The sequence below is a fragment of the Argopecten irradians genome, chromosome 10, assembly GCF_041381155.1.
Source record: "Argopecten irradians isolate NY chromosome 10, Ai_NY, whole genome shotgun sequence".
Classification (NCBI taxonomy): Eukaryota; Metazoa; Mollusca; class Bivalvia; order Pectinida; family Pectinidae; genus Argopecten; species Argopecten irradians.
The window spans coordinates 37,716,028-37,736,069 of record NC_091143.1 but is presented as its reverse complement, the minus strand read 5'-3'; the positions used below and the strand labels follow the sequence as shown (position 1 = coordinate 37,736,069).

General features: G+C 36.8%; 1 protein-coding gene across 1 annotated transcript; it reads left to right on the top strand.

The window, feature by feature from the left end:
• The first annotated feature begins 228 nt into the window (after positions 1-228).
• Positions 229-6,887, top strand: LOC138333825 (uncharacterized). The gene is made up of 2 exons (XM_069282440.1): positions 229-281; positions 2,778-6,887. Exon 2 carries the CDS (start codon positions 2,782-2,784, stop codon positions 4,855-4,857), a length of 2,076 nt encoding a protein of 691 aa, XP_069138541.1. The 5' UTR covers positions 229-281; positions 2,778-2,781; the 3' UTR covers positions 4,858-6,887.
• Positions 6,888-20,042: the final 13,155 nt, after the last annotated feature.

The following is a 20,042-nucleotide window of genomic DNA, read 5'->3' as shown; positions in this document are numbered from 1 at the left end:
ATAATATTGATAAACCTGTCATTGAAAAGAATATTTTTATCGTCTTTTTCTCGTTGAAAAGTTATTAATATTTCCTCTTATAACACCTGTTTATCCGCAGATTTGGTAGTCATGAACCCAATCATAATCGGTGAAGTATAAGTGAATTTAGACTTCATATTTTGTGTGAATACACTATCCGGATTTTATTATACAGTTTCTATTTTAGTATCTCCATGAGGTATATATTGGAAATTCCATTTCTAAAAATAGAACTGACGCCCTATCATTCCGGATGAAAGGTAAACTGTGTGTTCTTGTCCATTGTTTTCCATGTACGTTTACTGACATTTACTGATTGTACTACACTATACTCGTGATTTAAGGTTAGATTCTAGTAAAGCTTTAAATATTGCTTTTGTTATATTACTGAAATACAGCGCTAGATAGAGTTGATGTCCGGTCAATAGGCCTGTACACAGGGGACCGTAACTACTGTTTATATTATGATATATATTTTCAGTCACTGGGTACGTTATATCCCAATACGTACCCAGTGACTGAAAATATATGTTATAATATATAAACAGTAGTTATGGGCCCATGTGCATTTACATGCACAGCCATATCTATATATAGATATGGTGTGCATGTATATATATATACATATTACATATGCACACCCATGGCCACACACACACGTACATGTACAGCTGTCATGAAATATCGGCAAATCATTCATTTTCAGTTTTAACTTTGATGTACATGTATGCAAGGGAAGAGACAGTGAATGTCTCAGGGAGGGAATCGACGAATACACACGTACCTCATCTAGGCCGACATGCATACAAAACAATGTATATATGTACATTATATTGTCTTTTATAAAATAAGCTTCACATGTAGCCTATATATCATAACATGGCGGCGGTGTACATATATGTAGGTCTCCATTAACCCGCTTTTTATAATCTGTATAGCGAATATAGTGACAAGGATAATAGCCTATTTCAGAGAAGTAACAAGGATTTACCTGTTGTACCTGTGAAATTCACCTGTGTTACTGTACTTATTCAATATTAAAGGTACCATTTATATATACATTGTACATGTGTACGAGATGTACACTGTACGGTATATGATGTTACAATCATGTTCTCTTTTGTTGCTCTGTCCTCATTATCTATTCGATTTTTCATATTAAATGAACAAATCAAAGTAAAATCACTAATTGTTTCTAGCTAAATATCTTTTTGACAAATATAATATTTACATACAGATGCATTACAAATGCACATACATTTGTAAGCATATACATGTACATGTAGATGATACAGACTATGCAGTTGCTAGTTCAATACAATTAGCTCTCCATGCATAACAACGGACGGAGTGATAGAGGTACATGCGTGCACTTGTTTAATCACAGGCGTTTGGCTCTAAAGACATTTTTCTTTATATGTGTAATACGAACTTTGTCAATATTACACACATATATATATAGAGAGAAAAATGTCTTTAGAGCCAAACGCCTGTGGTTTAATCAGAGAAAAGTGGACCCAGGTAAAAAGAAAATGGTCGCAGGTTCAGGAAGTACATTAAACACTTAAAGCTTTTTATAAGAAAATCTACGTTCAACATTTTTTTTTTACAAAAATGGTTTATGGTTATTAATAAGGATGTTATCATACATTTAATATAAATATTTATGACTCTTCCCATTAGAATTCATCTTTTGATAATGCTACCGTAAAAGGTACACTTTGAAATTTTAATATCGACAAAAACACTAAATTTTCCACAATAATGGAAAGTTGGTGTTTATCACTTAAAGTATAAAGCTCAATAACATTCACATTCACTGAATCTAAGGATGAGACAATATTCATACCTTATGACGTAAACGTAAGGATTTTTTGCTAAGAAAAATTAAAAAAAAAAAAAACATTTGGTAAGATACAATCCTAAAGAGTCGCTAAGACAGTTACAGACTGTCAGATAAAAAAGTGTTTATTGATAAGGCATTATAAGCGGATATCATGATTGTTCAAGCACGCATTTCCACAAGGCCATCCCTGGCCTGTTGACGAGGTTTAATTATATATAATTTACTAGGTATGATGAAGATGTTCACGCTGTGTTAAAGTAGAGCATGGGCGCCGGTGATCATCCCCGTGTGTAGTTTTAAAGAGAGCATGGGCGCCGGTGATCATCCCCGTGTGTAGTTTCTAGTCGTGATAATATTCTTGAGACTTATTTGTTTTAATGACGGGGATTTCAACTCTGTCCAAGTCTTTTTGTATTGCGACAGATCTAAAGTCCATCGATTCTGTACAAGACTATGTCAGGTTTCTATGTCTGCGACAGACCACCGCTGCTTTTTAGGTCATTGCGGGGTTGTTGGTGAAACATAACTCAGAGGTGTCGCAAGAAATATGGTTGATGTAGGGTGAATTTTGTTAATGTATGTTGAAAAATATTTTTATTTACATTTATATAACACTGACTTACGTATTTATATTTAGAGTTACATTATATAACGGTATGAATGGTAGAAGGTGTTATCCATCTCGATTGTATTGTCTTAAGGCTTTCGACGTTGAAAATTGAAAAGCGTGATAGTGTCTTAGGTATTTTAAAGTTTTCTGAAACAAAGTTAGACTGGTACTGGAATTTTGTCTAATTTACAATTTAAAACCGGAAAAAAAATATCCAATTAAGGCGTATTACAGACCGATTTGCATGCCTCAGTACTTTCCTTCCTTTTGATGTTATGTGTTGGTTTTGTTTACTTACAGAGAAATGGAGAAACACAAATCCGAAGTTGTGACATTAGATCCAGCCAGTGATAACCGATCACCTTCTGAAATTAGTTTACTTCTAGACGACCGTCTTGATGATGAGCCGTTCCATCACAAACCGTTCCGGAAACCTCCCCTGGAGGGCGAGGAAAGGAAAGCAAAGGAGATGGGTCTTCATTTGTTACAGTCGATTCACCCAACCGATTTTGTTCTGCTGATGTACGGGTTTATGAACGACAATAAAATTGATCTCGACACCATCACAGACAAAGACCTTGACCGATCAGAGAATACCGTTAGTTGGTACGACTTTAAATCCATGACTATATACTCTGGTGTTCACAAGTCGTCATACACGCGAGACGAAGTCATTAAGGCAGCCGAGAGGTTAACGGATTACTATCCTGAAGAGGAGACTGGGCCATTTACAGAGAAAAATGCTGATAGAACCTACAGCCTGCTGGATCCCGAACACATGGAGTATATGATGCTGTATTACTATGGCCGTCATAATATGTGCATGCTGGTGCGAGTTGTTCCATGGCAGGCCATGTTTCTCAACGTTATTCCTTGGGACTTAGACCCAGTGCATCAGCCAGCTGGCTTCCATCGAACCATGAACGATGACATGTCTATGCAGAAGAACGATTGCATGCTGGCTTCCAAAAGGATGCTGCAGGACATCCATCTTGGATTTGTAAACGATATGGCCACATCGCCATTCTTTTTTAGCAATGGAATGAAAAGCGAGTTTTTCAAACACGTCAAAGAGGAGGGAGATCTTAATAAACTATTTTTAGCTGTTGACAAATTCTCAAAGTCAGGACAGCCTAAAACTTTCCTTTATTGTATAGTTGCAACTGCTAAACCTAATACGGATTTTCTAGGCCAAGTATTGGCACTCTTTATGGAAAGTGATTTATCATTAGAAGAAAAAACTTTGCAGTTGACGGCGAGTTGTGCTGCCGCCTGCCGCTGGGGTCATACGCTTATTTATGAGAAGCTGTGTGGAAAGGTAAAGAAGCCAACCTTCGAGATGTTGAGGAAAACAGTTATAGGTGGAAATGTAGACATCATGCGTGGTATATTGCGTGACTATAACTGGAGCGAACACGAAACCTGCTCAGCGATGGAATGGGCCTGCTTCCTCGGTCTGGATGATGTAGTGAACGAGCTACACAACTTTGGTGTGTGTTTCTCTGAAAGGTGTCTCTATTATGCAGCTTCGTTAGGCAACATGGGGTTATTCTTGCGAATCTGTAGTGAAGGACACGATTTGGAATCAACATTCAAAGATGGCCAGACCCTTCTTCACGTCGCTGCTGAGAGAGGCCACTTCAGTATTGTTGAATTCCTAGTTCACCGAGGAGGAGTCAATGTGAACGCTGAGAACTCTAAGGGAGAGACTGCTTTGCATCTGGCATTGGAAAATGGGCACGAAGAAGTAGTCGAGACGTTGCTTGATGGAGATGTCGACACGAACCACCAAGATGCGGTCGGATCGACTCTACTCCACAAAGCATGCGCCATGGGTAATCTACAACTGGTAGACAAAATACTTACTGTTGGCTGTAACACAGATGTCCGTGATCACTCTGGCAGGACTATTCTTCATAAGGCAGCATTTGGAGGGAACTTAGACATTATACAGCGTCTCCGTCAACACGATCACCAAATGGACGTCTTCGATAACAATGGTAACTCGGTAATGCACTATGCTTCTATACAAGGCCATCGTCATGTTGTTGATTACGTGATAAACGAATTCCCCGAGTTGATTGGTAAAGAAAATGATGAAGGATGGAACCCTATAGCGTGTGCTTCCTTTGGAGGTCATTTTACAGTGGTGGATTTCTTAACACAACACCGGGTAGGTACTCACGTGATTACGAAATCAGGAAAACATGCTAAACAACTGGCAGAGGAGGGGTTGTCGTGTAAACAATCCAACATGAAGTATTTCATGGAACAGTTTGGGGAGTTTGTAACGTTTGGAAGTATTAGTAGTTTCAACCAAGTGGTTAAGCTTCTAAATGATATAGATCAACGCGCGAAATCCAAGGAGGGGAACTGTTAACAACGACGATAGTTATACGTGCTAGTGAGATCCACTAGGAGAATGATAATTAATGCTTAAAGACATACATTAGATAGGGATTCAATGAGTACAGATATATGTACAGGGTCTAAATATCGCTCCTTTTTATAACCCCTGATTCCACAACCTCAAGTAAAGAGCCTGTCCTGAAGGCAGTGACCGCGAGATATATAGCTTTCCAATATGACAAATTCTACCTAATGAATCCCTTTTTAGTACAACATATTACTTTTTTACAGTTAAAGGCACGCACCATTGTCTATGGCCTCTTAAACGCAGGGAAGGGAAGGTTTGTTCTCGTGTTGAACTTGAAATCTTATGGTTAACTATTACAATTCTTTATTTTAATGATTCCTGGATTGAGGAGTTTTACAAGATAATTATCACTTTTGATATTGGTAACTTTACATTTGCATAAGAATAATGTTCGAGCTTAAACAAGCCGATCGCACTAGTATTTCGTAATTCTAGGATCCCTCTATTTTAATCATTGCATTAGATTTCAATCAATTGATCTTTGATTTTAAATGACTACGGTTGCTGGTCAAGAGCGAATGAGATTTTGAGTTAAATCTCTTGAGAACGATGTCGTCAAAAAATTGGAATGTTTAGTTCCGGTGTCGTTTAGTACTGAACCTGTCTGGTTTCCGGTTACTAAAGTAACAGATAATTCTGTAGTTTTGTTAATTAAACAAATGGGTGATAAACTCGTGTTATCTTACGTTGAAAGTGCATAGTTTGTCAAGTGCAAAGTTTGTCATGTACAAAATGTGGTCATACATTGTATTATGGACATTGCTTTGTTCATTTAGACTCGCCATATATAGCGGACACGGATTCATAAACCCGTTTGATAAACTTGGTAAAATAAAAATAATATTCACTTTTTAGGTTATGTTGTCATCTAAATGCAAACCGATTTCGATAAAATAGAACTCCAGCAAATGGGTTCAAGTATTAGATGTACATTAACGCAATGTTCACTGCAAGTGTATCGTTACACGTGCTTTTATAGTTTCTTCAAAATTTTTTTGGATTTTTATCAACTACAGACTTAAGGTTTCCATCATTGATTAGCCTTTAATACAGACCTGTCATTCTTGAAGTTATCTTTCGCATTAAGGTATGACATTGATAAAACGAAAAAAACATATGAAATTGTGAACGTTTGCTGTGATTTTGGCTATCAGATACTGTTTCAGGAGCGTTGCCTTATAAACACTTCCAGATTCTTTCCCATTAAAATACCAAAGTAACCAAGATTACATTAATGGATGAAGTTGACAACAGTCAAAAGAGTAAAACTGTCGGTACCCAGACGTCATGTAGACAAGTGCAGTAACTATGGACAAAAAATCATAGAAGTAAAACAATGGTTGAATTGTGAAGTTGGCTTGACATACGACATTCGACATTGATCAATGAGCGGAAAAAATATTCGAATTATATTCATCTTTCAATTTCTTCTCGTTGGCTTGTCGGTTGATTTCAATAGCAATGGGTCATTTAGAAGTACGTACCATAACGAAATCGCTCTTTATTTTTTTAACTTTACTGTTTGATAATTTTGTAGAGTCCCAAAAGTTATTAGCTTACCGTGAAAAGTACAATTATTGTCCATCAATGGAAGTTTTAAATAGATGATTTATGGCCTAATGTCTCATGGTGTGTATGTATGTAAATCTGTCAATATATGAGCATGATTCTTATCCCTATTCAAAATCTACAATCATTAGGAATATGAATTCCAAATAACTAAACTTACTCTGAAACATTTTCTGTTAAAATAAAATTGAAGTTATCCCCCTTTAATTAGTTATTAATATTAATATCACTATACTGTAACTAATTTAATTTATATGTACATATAAATAAATGTATTAATGAATTGCAGAATGAATTCATGTTTGTACTTTAAATTATGAACTGGAGAGGACTAAAATAGGCGTAGCCTAATGTCCGATCCTTTTGATGTACATATTATCAATAAAATATTGTTGAAATTGAAATTGAACAAATTATTTAATTCTAATTTATTTAAAACTAAGCCTTCCATCCGATAGCTCTCGTCATCACCCTAATTACTGTGCAATTACTATCACCTCACGGCAAAACAGCGAAAAGAACCTTCGTTGGTATCACATAGGGAATCTTCAATTGTTTTGGTGTTATAACTTTATTTTATGTCATTAATGCAGATTTTTGAACATTACAATTGCTACTTACAAGCTAAATGTTTTGTTCCGAAAACGCACTAGGTGTTTATGGACGGCGTCTCGTGTATGTGGTGGGTAGCGTCCGTATTTTGGGAGACTGCAGAATGTTCATGTAGTGACTCTTGGTAATAGTACATGCGATCGCTATAAAATTTCTGTCATCTGAGAATATTTAGGAAGCTGTTATGATGATATGCCTGTTTCACACAATCTCTGTATGTTTTATATGTTACTAAGTTTCTTGAATTGATTAATCTCTTCGAACTCGTACAATTACCGTTAACTGTACTTTATAGCAAATAACATTCCTTTATCTATAACAGCAGGGATGTCCGCCAGCTAACGGAAAACATATTTTTCAGAGTCTTTAGTATGGTTTCTGTATGCATTAACAGGCCATAGTCATTTTCTTATCAATTAACCTAACGCTATCTGGTTTTATCAGAGAGATCATTGACCTGGATTTGGACTAATATGGCGGACACATGTACCGTAGAATAATATCGACTTAGATTTGGACTATTTGGACTAATATGGCGGGTACCGTCAATATTGACTTAAATTTGGAGTAAAATGGCGCATTCCCGTCGAAATTGACATAGATTTGGACTAATATGGTGGGCATGGTCAATATTGACATAGATTTGGACTAAAACAGCGAGTATCGTCGATATTGACCTAGATATGGACTAATGTGGAGGGTACTGTCAATATTGACCTAGATTTGGAGTAGTATGACGGTACCGTCGATATTGACCTAGATTTGATCTAGTATGGGATGTACCGTCACCATTGGCCTAGATTTAGAGTAACATAGCGGGTAATGTCGATATTAATCTAGATTTGGACTACCGTCAATATTGACCTAAATTTGGGGTAAAATGGCGCCTACCGTCAATATTGACCTAGATTTGGGGTAATACAGCGGAAACTGTCAACATTGACCTAGATTTGGAGTAATATGGCGGGTACCGTTAACATGGATCTTGATTTGGACTAATGCGTTGAGCACTGTTGATATTGACCTAAATTTGAAGAGTGATATTTGGGTACCGTCGAAATTGACCTAGATTTGGAGTTATATGGAGGGCACCGTAAATATTGACCTAGATTTCAGTAATATGACGGTATCGTCAATATTGACCTAGTTTTGGACTTATATGGCGGGTACCGTCAATATTGACCTAAATCTGAACTTATACGGCGGGTTCCGCAGATACTGACTAAATTTGGAAGTCTTAAACATACTTCATCCTCTACAACCCCTTGATTCCCAACTCCCAACTACGGATTTCTACGCATTCTCATGTCGGTGTTAGAAAGATCGCCCTTATCTGTTGACCAATCTGGATACTGTTTACGTGCTGTTAAACTACAGAAATTCATTAACAACTTTTTCTGCGAAATAAAATCATTTGATAATGTCTTTTTTCTCTTTCAGTGAGTTGAAAAATCATGCCAACTTATTTCAGTGAACTCCAAAGACGGTGATGTTTTCCCCATAAGCTGGGGTCAGTGGCTAAGCCCCATTCGGTTATTAGTAACAATAAGGACAGGTTATGGAACACGACGCTATAAGGAATGTCATTATGTGGTATTATAAGATGGCGTGATACACTGCTGTAATTTCCGCACTAAATCTTAATCACGCTACTACCGGAGTATTAATCACTGATTTGAGATTTAATCGTGTTGGTCAGGCACGGGGCAGCTGTACCCAACACTGAACATCTTACAATCTAATGACTGGCAGCTCATTTGTTTACAGTCATGAATTTTTAATCGTCCTGAGATACCACTGTGACTGTAAGGAATGTATGTGGTGGTCAATTTGTCCATTTCCCTATCCTGCACAGAAAGTGTATCTTCTCAGCGGTCGGTCTACATCATCTGTCTTCACGCCAACAGCTCATCTACTTCAAATTATTTATCATAATAGATATTTCCATTCAATACAATAAAGGGATCTTTCATAATTAGGACACGAATTCCGGCCATTTCATTATGCCATATCTTGCTCATTATCGGTTAAGTGGTTCAAGACAATACACAAAATGGATTCTGTACAATACTGACGACTGCCTTGCTTGGTAGATGACCACTCTCTCTCTCTCTCTCTCTCTCTCTCTCTCTCTCTCTCTCTCTCTCTCTCTCTCTCTCTCTCTCTCTCTCTCTCTCTCTCTCTCTCTCTCCATCTCTCTCTCTGGTAGATCACTGCCCCTTCTCTCTCTCTCTCTGGTATACGACTACACTCTCTGTTAAGTGACTGCTCTCTCTCTCTCTCTTTATGGTAGATGACTGCTCACACTGACCTTGTGTCCACTTTGACCTTTGTAGCGTAATGTTTGAATTCTTCCTTTCGTTAGTATTCTGATCAACCTTCTCAAAATTGTACATACATTACGAAGTCCTTATGTTTTATACAACTTTCTCAAATATTTGATGTTCGAAACGTCTTCCAGAAAACTGACATTGTTCTAAAGAATTTATGCGGTTCTATTGATGTTGACTTCCCAACATTGCTAGAATGCGTCGTTTGTTTTCGTGCACTCTTTTCAGTTGCGTGCTGTACAGCGAAATGTTATTCCTCAAATGATTTCTGTTTCATAATTGGTCAATTGACCTTTTATAAAACTAGTTTACAAGTCCGACAAATGGTATGACCAACTTTGGAGGATATCTCCGAGGAACAGGTTCAAGGCTATGTTATCGATTTTCAACATGTTAAATATGACTATAAAAGCACGTGGAATCGCAATTAATCTAGTGTATTTTAAGTATTTTTTACAAGGAAAATGCCAAAAATATCAGCATACGCTCGAAAGTAAAATTGAATCTACGAATTTATTTCGCAATAGGAAACTAAGTACAATCAATTTAGATTGGTGTCAAATCAAGAAATGCACAAAACATGTAATTAGAATAATTATAGGGTTCATATGTTTCTGAAACATAATACGTTACAAAGCTAAGAAATGCCACATTCCCTGGGTAACTCATTTTAGTCATTAAGATTCATTTCGCGGTTTTGCTGCGTGTTGTAGTAATAGTCAACTACTGCATAGCAATTTGGACGACGGCGGGAACATAAGAGGCCCCATATTACGGAATAAAATTTGTTTTGATATAAGTTAGATTGTTATGATAAGTGTAATATCAGTGGTAAGTTAATAACTTTTGGTACTCTACAAAATCATAGTTTTCAACCTACTCAAGGGTAGCTTCAGCAATCGCACGGTTATTTTCTTCAGCCATAACTGTTGAAATTTTCTATATATATAATTAGCAGCTACAAAATCATCTTGAGTAGGATTTAGTCACATGATCAAGGGATTAGTCATGTGACTGAATCACGCGAGTGAAGACCGGTTTTCCAAATCTTTCCAAATATAACCCATTAAAATGTCTTTCTTGGTCGCAGGTAGTACTAACGCCCCTATCCTGGTTGAGCGTAGGCCTGACTACCGAGATATATACATATGCAGATGACCTCTTTAAATCCTCTTTGAAACCAAACGGTCTAGAATATGATTATCTATGTAGGCCATGGGCTAGGAGGGTCCCACATGCACCCCCCCCCCAAACCTCCGAACCAATATATTTTCTTAACCCTTATGACCCACTGATCACAAATCAAAATGTTAACATTGCATAAGTTGGGATGAACTTCCGGTTATGACGTCATCAAGATGGCCGCCATCTCAAATTTCACTAAAAAATGAAAAATAGTCATAAAAATTGCCATTTTTCAACCGAAGTAGACAAATGAGGTATCAAAATGACCACAATAGAACACTTAAAACATATCAGGACCAAATAACCAAATATATGTAGTGTGATTTTTTACGCAGGAAGTGAAAAAATAGGATTTTAAGCTCAAAAATGGTATTTTTTTAGTAAATTTTTCATATTTTGCTTGACGCAACAAAAACGTTTTCCAACCGCAAACTATTATTTCTAATTAGTTTTGTGTCCACTTATAAATCAGTTTAAACAAAAACAAGAAAAAAAAACAATGTTAACATTGTATAAGTTCCGGTTATGACGTCATCAAGATGGCCGCCATCACGAATTTCACTAAAAAATGAAAAATATTCATAACATTGACATTTTTCAACTGAAGTAGACAAATGAGGTATCAAAATGACCACAATAGAACAACAAATACATATCAGGACCAAATCATCCAATATATGTAGCGATTTGTACGTAGGAAATGAAAAAATAAGATTTTAAGTTCAAAAATGGTAATTTTTCAGCAAATTTTTCATATTTGTCTTCATGCAGCAAAAATATTTCCCAACAATTATTATTGATCGTAATCAGTTATTTGATCTCTTGTCAATCAGTAAAAACCAACAACAAAATATATAGAAATGCAAAAGAGAATTATTGTTATACCATCATTTGGTTTACAAAGCATCACCGTTTGCGTATACAGGTCATATGATAGTGTTTTGTTCCCAAACCGTCGAGACTACAGTTTCCTGGTGTCTTAGAATTTCCTGAATATAATAGTGAAAATTTAAATCTTAACAAAGAATTTTGGGTTGGCTGAATATCTAAGTGGGACTTCAAAATAATTCACTTTCATGTTCGAAATGTTGTACACTAGTAGCGTCTCAAACTGAATTATTACAGCAAAATGCCAACTAATAGCTATATGGTATCAAATTAAAACTGAGGTAATTCTGTCATACCGCAAATACCATGACACTTTCCGAAACGTTTTGTGCCTTTTAGAATGAGCACATCCAGTGTTATTTCCTGTGTATAACGTCAGGAAATGTCATATGGTTACTTAACAGTGTCACATATTTCTTTCACTAGTTCTTTGTCTTCGATAGCGATGAGCCGATGTGACATTACATTACCGGGTTGCCATCGTGGTTGTAGCTTGTCAACCGTCCATGGCCAGAGTTAACATAAGAAACATCAGTGTCAGGGATGTAGGAGCTCTTCCTGTTTCCAACCTAGTGATTCAAATATCGTATATGATGTTCCAGACTATCAGATCCACATTCTGCGAAGGTTTGAGCTGGTTCTCCTTATTTCGTATGAAGCACAATTCCTCATTCTTGTGAACCTTCAGTGACCATAGATGGCACAGGTGGATTCTTTGAGGTCATAAATGAGGTCTGCAGTGAAGTTCCACTATTTGCCAAGTCTGAAAAGCACTGTAGAAAATTTTATTTCTGGAGAGTCTTCAATGGTCTCTTTACGCATACACCAGATGTGACACAACCAGCACCTTCAAGGGAGTGGGAAAAGTCAGACCAATGAAAAACATTTAACATTAATGGCCTCATTAATGACCTCGATAATATCACCTGTGCCATTTATGGGCGCACGAGGGTCCACTAGATTAATGAATGGTACTTCATACAAATTATGGAGCTATGTGCTAAGGAGAACCAATTCCACCATTCGAATAATGTGGATCTGGTGTAGTTTCCATTATGCCGAAGAAGTCTGGAACAGTATATACGATATGTTAGAATCTGAGGGAGATCCCACATCTCTGAACCTATTGTTCCTGATATGAACTGGCCAAGGATGGGTTATGAAAGATGACAGGCTAGAACAACATTGGTAATGTACTGTCACATCAGCTCATCGACATTGAAGACAACGCTATGGCTTTCGACGAATTTGATACTGATATCTCGATTATTCTGATAATTTGGACTACCAGCTACCAGACATGCTGAGTCTCTTCAGTGGATGGAGCAGTGAGGCGAGAAAGCACGTACAATGATAATGGTTATCATTAAGAACCAGTGAAAGAAATATGTGACACTGTAGTAACCATCTAACATTTTGCCTATGCTATGCATAGGAAATAAATAATGAATGTTCTCATTTTCAAAGACACAAACGTTCTGGACATGATATAAACAGAAACACAGGCTAATATAGGTTACATTTGTTACTCTATCAGTAGGTGTTGTGCTGTAATAATTATTTTTGAGACGATGGTCAGCGTCAGCGGTTTCGAGTTCGAAAAATAGCATATGCCCATTATACGCACCTGGTGATGTTTTGTAAACCTAATGATGGTATAACAATAATTATCTTTTGCATTTCTATATATTTTAATTTTTGTTGGTGTTTTCATTGATTTATTGATTGATAAGAGATCAAATAAGTGATTACGAATAATGATTTGTTGTTGGGAAACATTTTTGCTGCATGAAGACAAATATGAAAAATTTGCTGAAAAATTACCATTTTTGAGTTTAAAATCTTATTTTTTTCATTTCCTACGTACAAATTGCTACATATATTGGATGTTTTGGTCCTGATATGTACTTGTTGTTCTATTGTGGTCATTTTGATACCTCATTTGTCTACTTCAGTTGAAAAATGTCAATGGTATGAATATTTTTCATTTTTAGTGAAGTTCGTGATGGCGGCCATCTTGATGACGTCATAACCGGAACTGATACAATGTTAACATTGTTTTTTTTCTTGTTTTTGTTTAAACTGATTTATAAGTGGACAAAAAACTAACTAGAAATAATGGTTTGCGGTTGGAAAACGTTTTTGTTGCGTCAAGCAAAATATGAAAAATTTACTAAAAAATTACCATTTTTGAGCTTAAAATCCTATTTTTTCACTTCCTGCGTAAAAATCGCTACATATATTTGGTTATTTGGTCCTGATATGTTTTAAGTGTTCTATTGTGGTCATTTTGATACCTCATTTGTCTACTTCGGTTGAAAAATGGCAATGTTATGACTATTTTTCATTTTTTAGTGAAATTTGAGATGGCGGCCATCTTGATGACGTCATAACCGGAAGTTCATCCCAACTTATGCAATGTTAACATTTTGATTTGTGATCAGTGGGTCATAAGGGTTAAGAAAAATATTGGTTCGGAGGTTTGGGGGGGGGGGGTGCATGTGGGACCCTCCTAGCCCATGGCCTAATGCCGCACAGGAGTGGAAATTTTAACGTTGTCTCATGTGTGTTCCCACTGGTGGAGATCCATGCCGTATTCCGAGACCATTTTTATCAGAGCTCTCCCCGTCCCGTCAACAGTTGGACAATCTGCACGCACACTGGAGGTAGTAAACTTCTCCTGAGTCTTACTTTGTTCTTCGGAGCCACTAGCACACTGCGGCCCGAACGGGGTGTTGTTAGACCTTGAATTAGCGCGTTTACGTAGCGGGTGGAACGGAATTACAAGTCTGATTTTAAATAGATTGGATTGATCTTATCACCCCGCATACTCTCTTTTGTTAAGTGTAATTGCTACTCATAGCCCATCCATACTCGTTTGAAATCTAAAATATAATCTTTACGCGTTTAAAACAACTGCTAGGTTGAATACAACAAATTGATAATGCTACAGGCCTCTGCATTTCTTTAGAATTTAAACTTGCCGTTCCCTCTTCGGATACTAAGAATTATATGCGATCAAAATTCAAATAAGCGGCAAATGATTATATTTTGGAATTTTGATTGCTTTTTGGCCTTAATACAAAACAGAGACATAATTGCATGTCTGTTCTCTTACGGAAATGAAATGCTCTTAACGGATCTGATTTCGGGGTTGTGGAAAATGCATTACTTCGACAAATTTTGGAAAAGCATGAAACATCAGCGAAAAATTCAATGTTCTATGATTCTGACAATTCTGAATTTAAGATGGTAACTCAAAGTTGGAGTATTGTTCCATTCGACAACCCCATCCTTCTGCGTTCGCAAATGTTCTCCTCGTGGCTACATCCCCATTTAAATTTCTCTACCACGTGAAATATATTGCGAAGAATGTAAGTGCTACCTTGTTATATGTCTTCCATCATCAATTAAATCTCTCTTTGCGATTCGGCGTCCCTTGTTATCTTTCCAGATATAACCCATTAGTATGCTTTATTGGTTGTAACACTATGCATCCGGGATTTGTTTGAAAATGGATCTGTACAAGCATTAGTGCTAGCCAAAGGACAAAAAATCGGAAATTTTGACAAAAAGCGGAGTAAATACTCATTCTGTGATATTAACTCTTGCGTTTTCAGATTTTGGATTTAAAGGTTTTATTTTGATAATAGTTTGTATGTATTGTCTGAAAAAATGTATTATGGAAGTCTATAAGACTCTTTCATATGTGGATATGAAGGATAGGGATATTCTACCCAAGGGTCATAAAATGTAGTAAAACCCGAGACTTGCCGAGGGTTTTGCAACATTTTGTGATCCAGAGGGTAGAATATCCCTATCTTTTCATATCCACTTATGAAAGATTATTTTTCTTTCATACCTCGGCGTTTTATTGCAATTTTACAACTATGATATCCCGCCATTTTGAAATAGATTCGAAGAAAACCACGACTGCAAGTCAATTTTCCATATATGAAAAATTACGTGATATTTTCGACACAAATTTCGTTGTTTGCATCTTTAATCGTAAAACCAGTCAAGTTTGTGAAAAAAATGTGAAAATTTTACAGAAGAAGTAGTAATTTTGTTGACGCCGTGACGTCAAGATGCTTTATTGCATGGGTAGCCATGCAATACAGCCTCAGGCAACATGTGTGTATTGCCCTAGACAAGCCAGTATTACACCCGTAGGTATGAAAGAAATTATATTACAAGGCCCGAGGTACAATAAACACTTACATATTTTCTGTTTTCCTCCGATGTATATTGATCCTTACATTCTGTGTTATGATTCCGAGAAATGCAATAAAATCATCCGTAGATAGTTTTGGACGTGTTGTTGTATATACGGTGTTTTAATATCGTCATAATTATTTGATATTTATATATCAGTTTGTTTATTCTCACTGTTCCACCTGCTCATGTCTGTTAAGGAGACAATCCTTGACCCTGTTTGGCTTATAATTGGAGGTCAATGGACTTTCTTCTGAAGGCAAGAATGTGAAATATTGGTGTATTATTTTTTCTAATTCCTTTAGCTATTTCCCCGACGGCAGTTTAGCCACCGACGGGGCAGATACAAATCTAAGACTTTGTCAATAAGATGTGACGTTTGTATAGCAAATATTGGTTTCGTCACAAATGCGATGTTATTACTCCCTATCGCCCCGTATTTATTGGAGCATTCGAAATAAATATCTTTACATTTCCTTCTAAGATTCAGAGGAAAGTCTATCGGCGTAATGTTTGATGGAATCCTAACATTTAATTTGTCTATAACACCCAGTCATAACCATTTACATTGTACTGTAGGTATAGGGCGCACGCAATGTAATTTTCTAACTATTCCTATCGTTAAATTGATAAGGTAAGAACCAAGCCCAAAAACTCAATGGATTACTTATAGAGCACCTTACTCATATTATTTTATTTTGGTGTCAATTCATGACTTTTTTATTGGGAGGCAGTGCTAACGTCAACAGAAAATTGGCGTGGAAAACATTTTAATTCTGAGCGTGTCTGTAGCAAAATTCCAGGTTATGACAGGTTTCCTATATAAACAATTGCATAGGTTTAAAAAAGTTATTTATTTAACATCGATTTAGAAATAAGTTATATAACTTATGCAAATCACTTTCGATAGCCCGAAGGTAAGCACGCGATGGCTCTTAGAGTGTGAGGAAATCGGAGTACCCTAAGAAAATCCACGTGATCAGGTAGGTGACCTTACCTTTTCACGTCCGTGACGGGGATCGAACCCCGACAGGCTAGGTGAAAGACGAGCGGCTTAACCACTACACCACCCGATTGCCTACCTTTGGATCTCATACCACCGGAAGATTTTGTATTCCCCTTTGAGTTATGTATACAGCTGCTACTTTCAATCAGAAAATTAAGGTCATTCTTCGTGTTTGATTTATTGATGTATTTTCTCCTAGAGTCAAATTTATGAATTACAGTCTGTTATTTCTAATATATTGCGCCATTTTTCAAAAGGCTTTTAGCCACTGACTTATCAGACACGAGAACAATTGGTATGATAATGCACTAGAAGCTGTGTTTATATTGGTAATTAACCAATTCTAAATTGGAAGTTGAAGCAGTTGGCAAACGAGACCATTATTTAACTATGACCTAATTTATGTGTCCATATGACTCTAGGATGTATCCATCTTAAGCTTGTCACCCCAGGATCCATATGCAATTTTAACATCAATATTAAACTACCAGATGGTAGACAAATTATTTCAGTAATATCAGTACACCTTTGACGAATGGTATGGTTTCTGTATCATAAGGAGGATAAGACTAGTATTTTTCTCCAGTTACAAAAGTAAAATGACTTACTTAACACCAGAGGAGGTAGATGACATTGCTGGATTTGCACGTCAGGTTCTGTCGGATGTTATATGCTCTGTTGTTGATAGCACATTCAAGTGTGTCTGTGGATGCTGTTTGGTGCATGTCTGGAATGAACCCGTTTGTGCAGTAGGAGCAAGAGGAGGAAGTTTGCTACTCACTATAAGGTCTTTATATATTTTGGTCTGCGGTAGGCTAGTAGCGTTGGCTCTGGGAAAATACGCATAAGTTTGATTGATGACTCAATGATTTTCCAGTGGTTCCTAAGGATAGAAGGGAGATGTGGTACTCGAAGTTAGGATGGAATGTTACCACACAGGGAACACGTTGAGTGGCAGTTCTGGTTTGGTATATGAGGAGATTGGCTCTATCTCGGGTGCGGACCTTGTCGATGTCTTGGTCGATCAGATGCAATTTGTATCCTCTAGAGAGAAGGTGGCATTTCATCTCTTCGCACCGGCGTTCGAAAGTGGGATTATCGGACACTATTCGACGGATTCGTAAAGATTGTGAATATGGAATACTTCAAAATGGTGGTATGCGAGGGATGACAACTGGTGGGACGGAGGTATAGATGAAAATCAGTAGGTTTGGAAAACAAGTCAGTACTGTACTAAAGGCCCCTTCAACTAAGGTGGATCTAGTGTCTAGAAATATATTGGCAGTGAATTTGATGATATTGTAGAATGTGTTGGCATGTTCAATAAATTCACCGAGAGACTATCGGTTTGAGGTCCATTTGATTTCAATATCGTCAATAAATCTGAGCCAGCTGAAAGGTTTGATTGGGGCTGATGTTACGATTGCAGATTCAAGGTGTCCCATGAAAACATTGGCATACGAAGGAGCCATCTTGGAACCCATAGCTGTACCACTGATTTAAAAGTAGTTGTCGTCATTAAACTTGAAGTTGTTAAGGGTGAGGACAAGCTTAAGGGAACTTCTGAACTCCGGGTCGACGGATGGTTTGACACACGTCTGTCCCATGCCGCACGACAGGCAGCAATGCCGTCCGCGTGCGGGATGTGTTGGTGTAGAGAGAGACAACATCCATCGGAACTAACAGTGTCGTGGCAAGGCATTTTATTCAAGTAATCAGTAGTATCTTTTAGATAAGATGATTGTAGATTTTTAACAATGGGGCGTAAATGGAAATCAATATACTTAGATATCTCTTCGGTAGGGTGGCCTATAGAGTTGATGATTGGACTGCCCGGGTTGCCAGGTTTGTGGATTTTGGGGAGGAGATAAAATTTGCCTGCATGAGCGTTCTCTGGTCGTAAAAAGCTCGCTGTGTCTTCGTCAATATCTCCTCGGTCTAGGATCCTATCTAATCTAAGGTTTCATTGACCAGTTTGGCGTGTTCCTCTGTGGGGATATATACACGATGAAACGTCAGTTATTGTTCAGATAATGAATGGCGTTAATGGAACATCTTTAAGTTTCTAATGCTAAAATAGATCAAATTACCTACTTATATCGATTTTCATTAGCTGAACTGAAAGTCATTCACAGTGACTTGTTCAAATTTAACCTACCTATTCACTTCTGAAATAATCATGAGCACAGAACATAATCGGGTGTTCAAAATCTCAAGCAATATATTATTATTACGAATTGGACGTAAAACGGCCCTTATCAATACTCATCTTTTTTAATTAATGCATTTTTGTAACCACAGATTTATACACATTAACAAAAGAACGTATGTTGAATCTAGAAATATCCACCGATAATGCCATCCTAATGAAACACACCGTCAAATAGTCAGCAGGAACACACTATATACATGTACTAGCCACGGCCCAAAAATCAATTTAACGTCCTACTTTTCATTGATTAAGGGGAAAGGTGACTACAAACACAATATGTTCATGGTTCAAATCCCAAGGATTTCTCGGTCGGTAATGATATCGATTTCAACCAACAAAAGAGCAAATGGGTATGGTATCAAGCAAAGCCTATTTCAGCCATCTCCAAACAAATAATACAATAAAAATCATATATATTTCAATAAAATATATTAAATATTTATATCTCCCCATCCCATTAATAATTGTAGAAAATATATAGACAAATCTTCTGATATACACAATTTTGATAAATTTAAATTTTGTTTCTTCATTGCAATCTTGACAACCATGTAACATGATTTTGGTAGGGAGTTATAGTATTACTCACTTTAATTCTGAGTGTTTCTCCGAGTTCACTTACTGATGGACATAAAAATAAATAATGCTCAGCTGTTTCATTACCTTTGTTACAGAGACATCCTGAAAAATCTCTCAAATGATCACAATAGGGGGTCAGAATTTAATTTACCAGCAGCATTTAATGTAATATTCACCGTTCGAGAGCCGTTATTTCATAAAGTTTAAGATGTACCAGATTCCACGTTTTTTTAGAAAGAAGTCGGTTATGATAAAATGGAAATTCAGTTTTTTCTACACCTCCTTTTATATCCATGGCAAAAACTATTTTATCTCATAACAACTCGTGATCATGTGCTGTCCATTAAAATGGCCCAAGGCGACCATGCATTGGAATGTTCGAGTGAGATGTGATAATGGGTTGGAGTTGATTTTAAAAATCAATGATAATGTTATAATTTTGTATTCGAAACTTTACCCCTCTCCTTTTTAAACACGGAATAGGTGTGATTTAGCTTTGATTGAATGGTGGTCACCTTATATTCTAAGATCC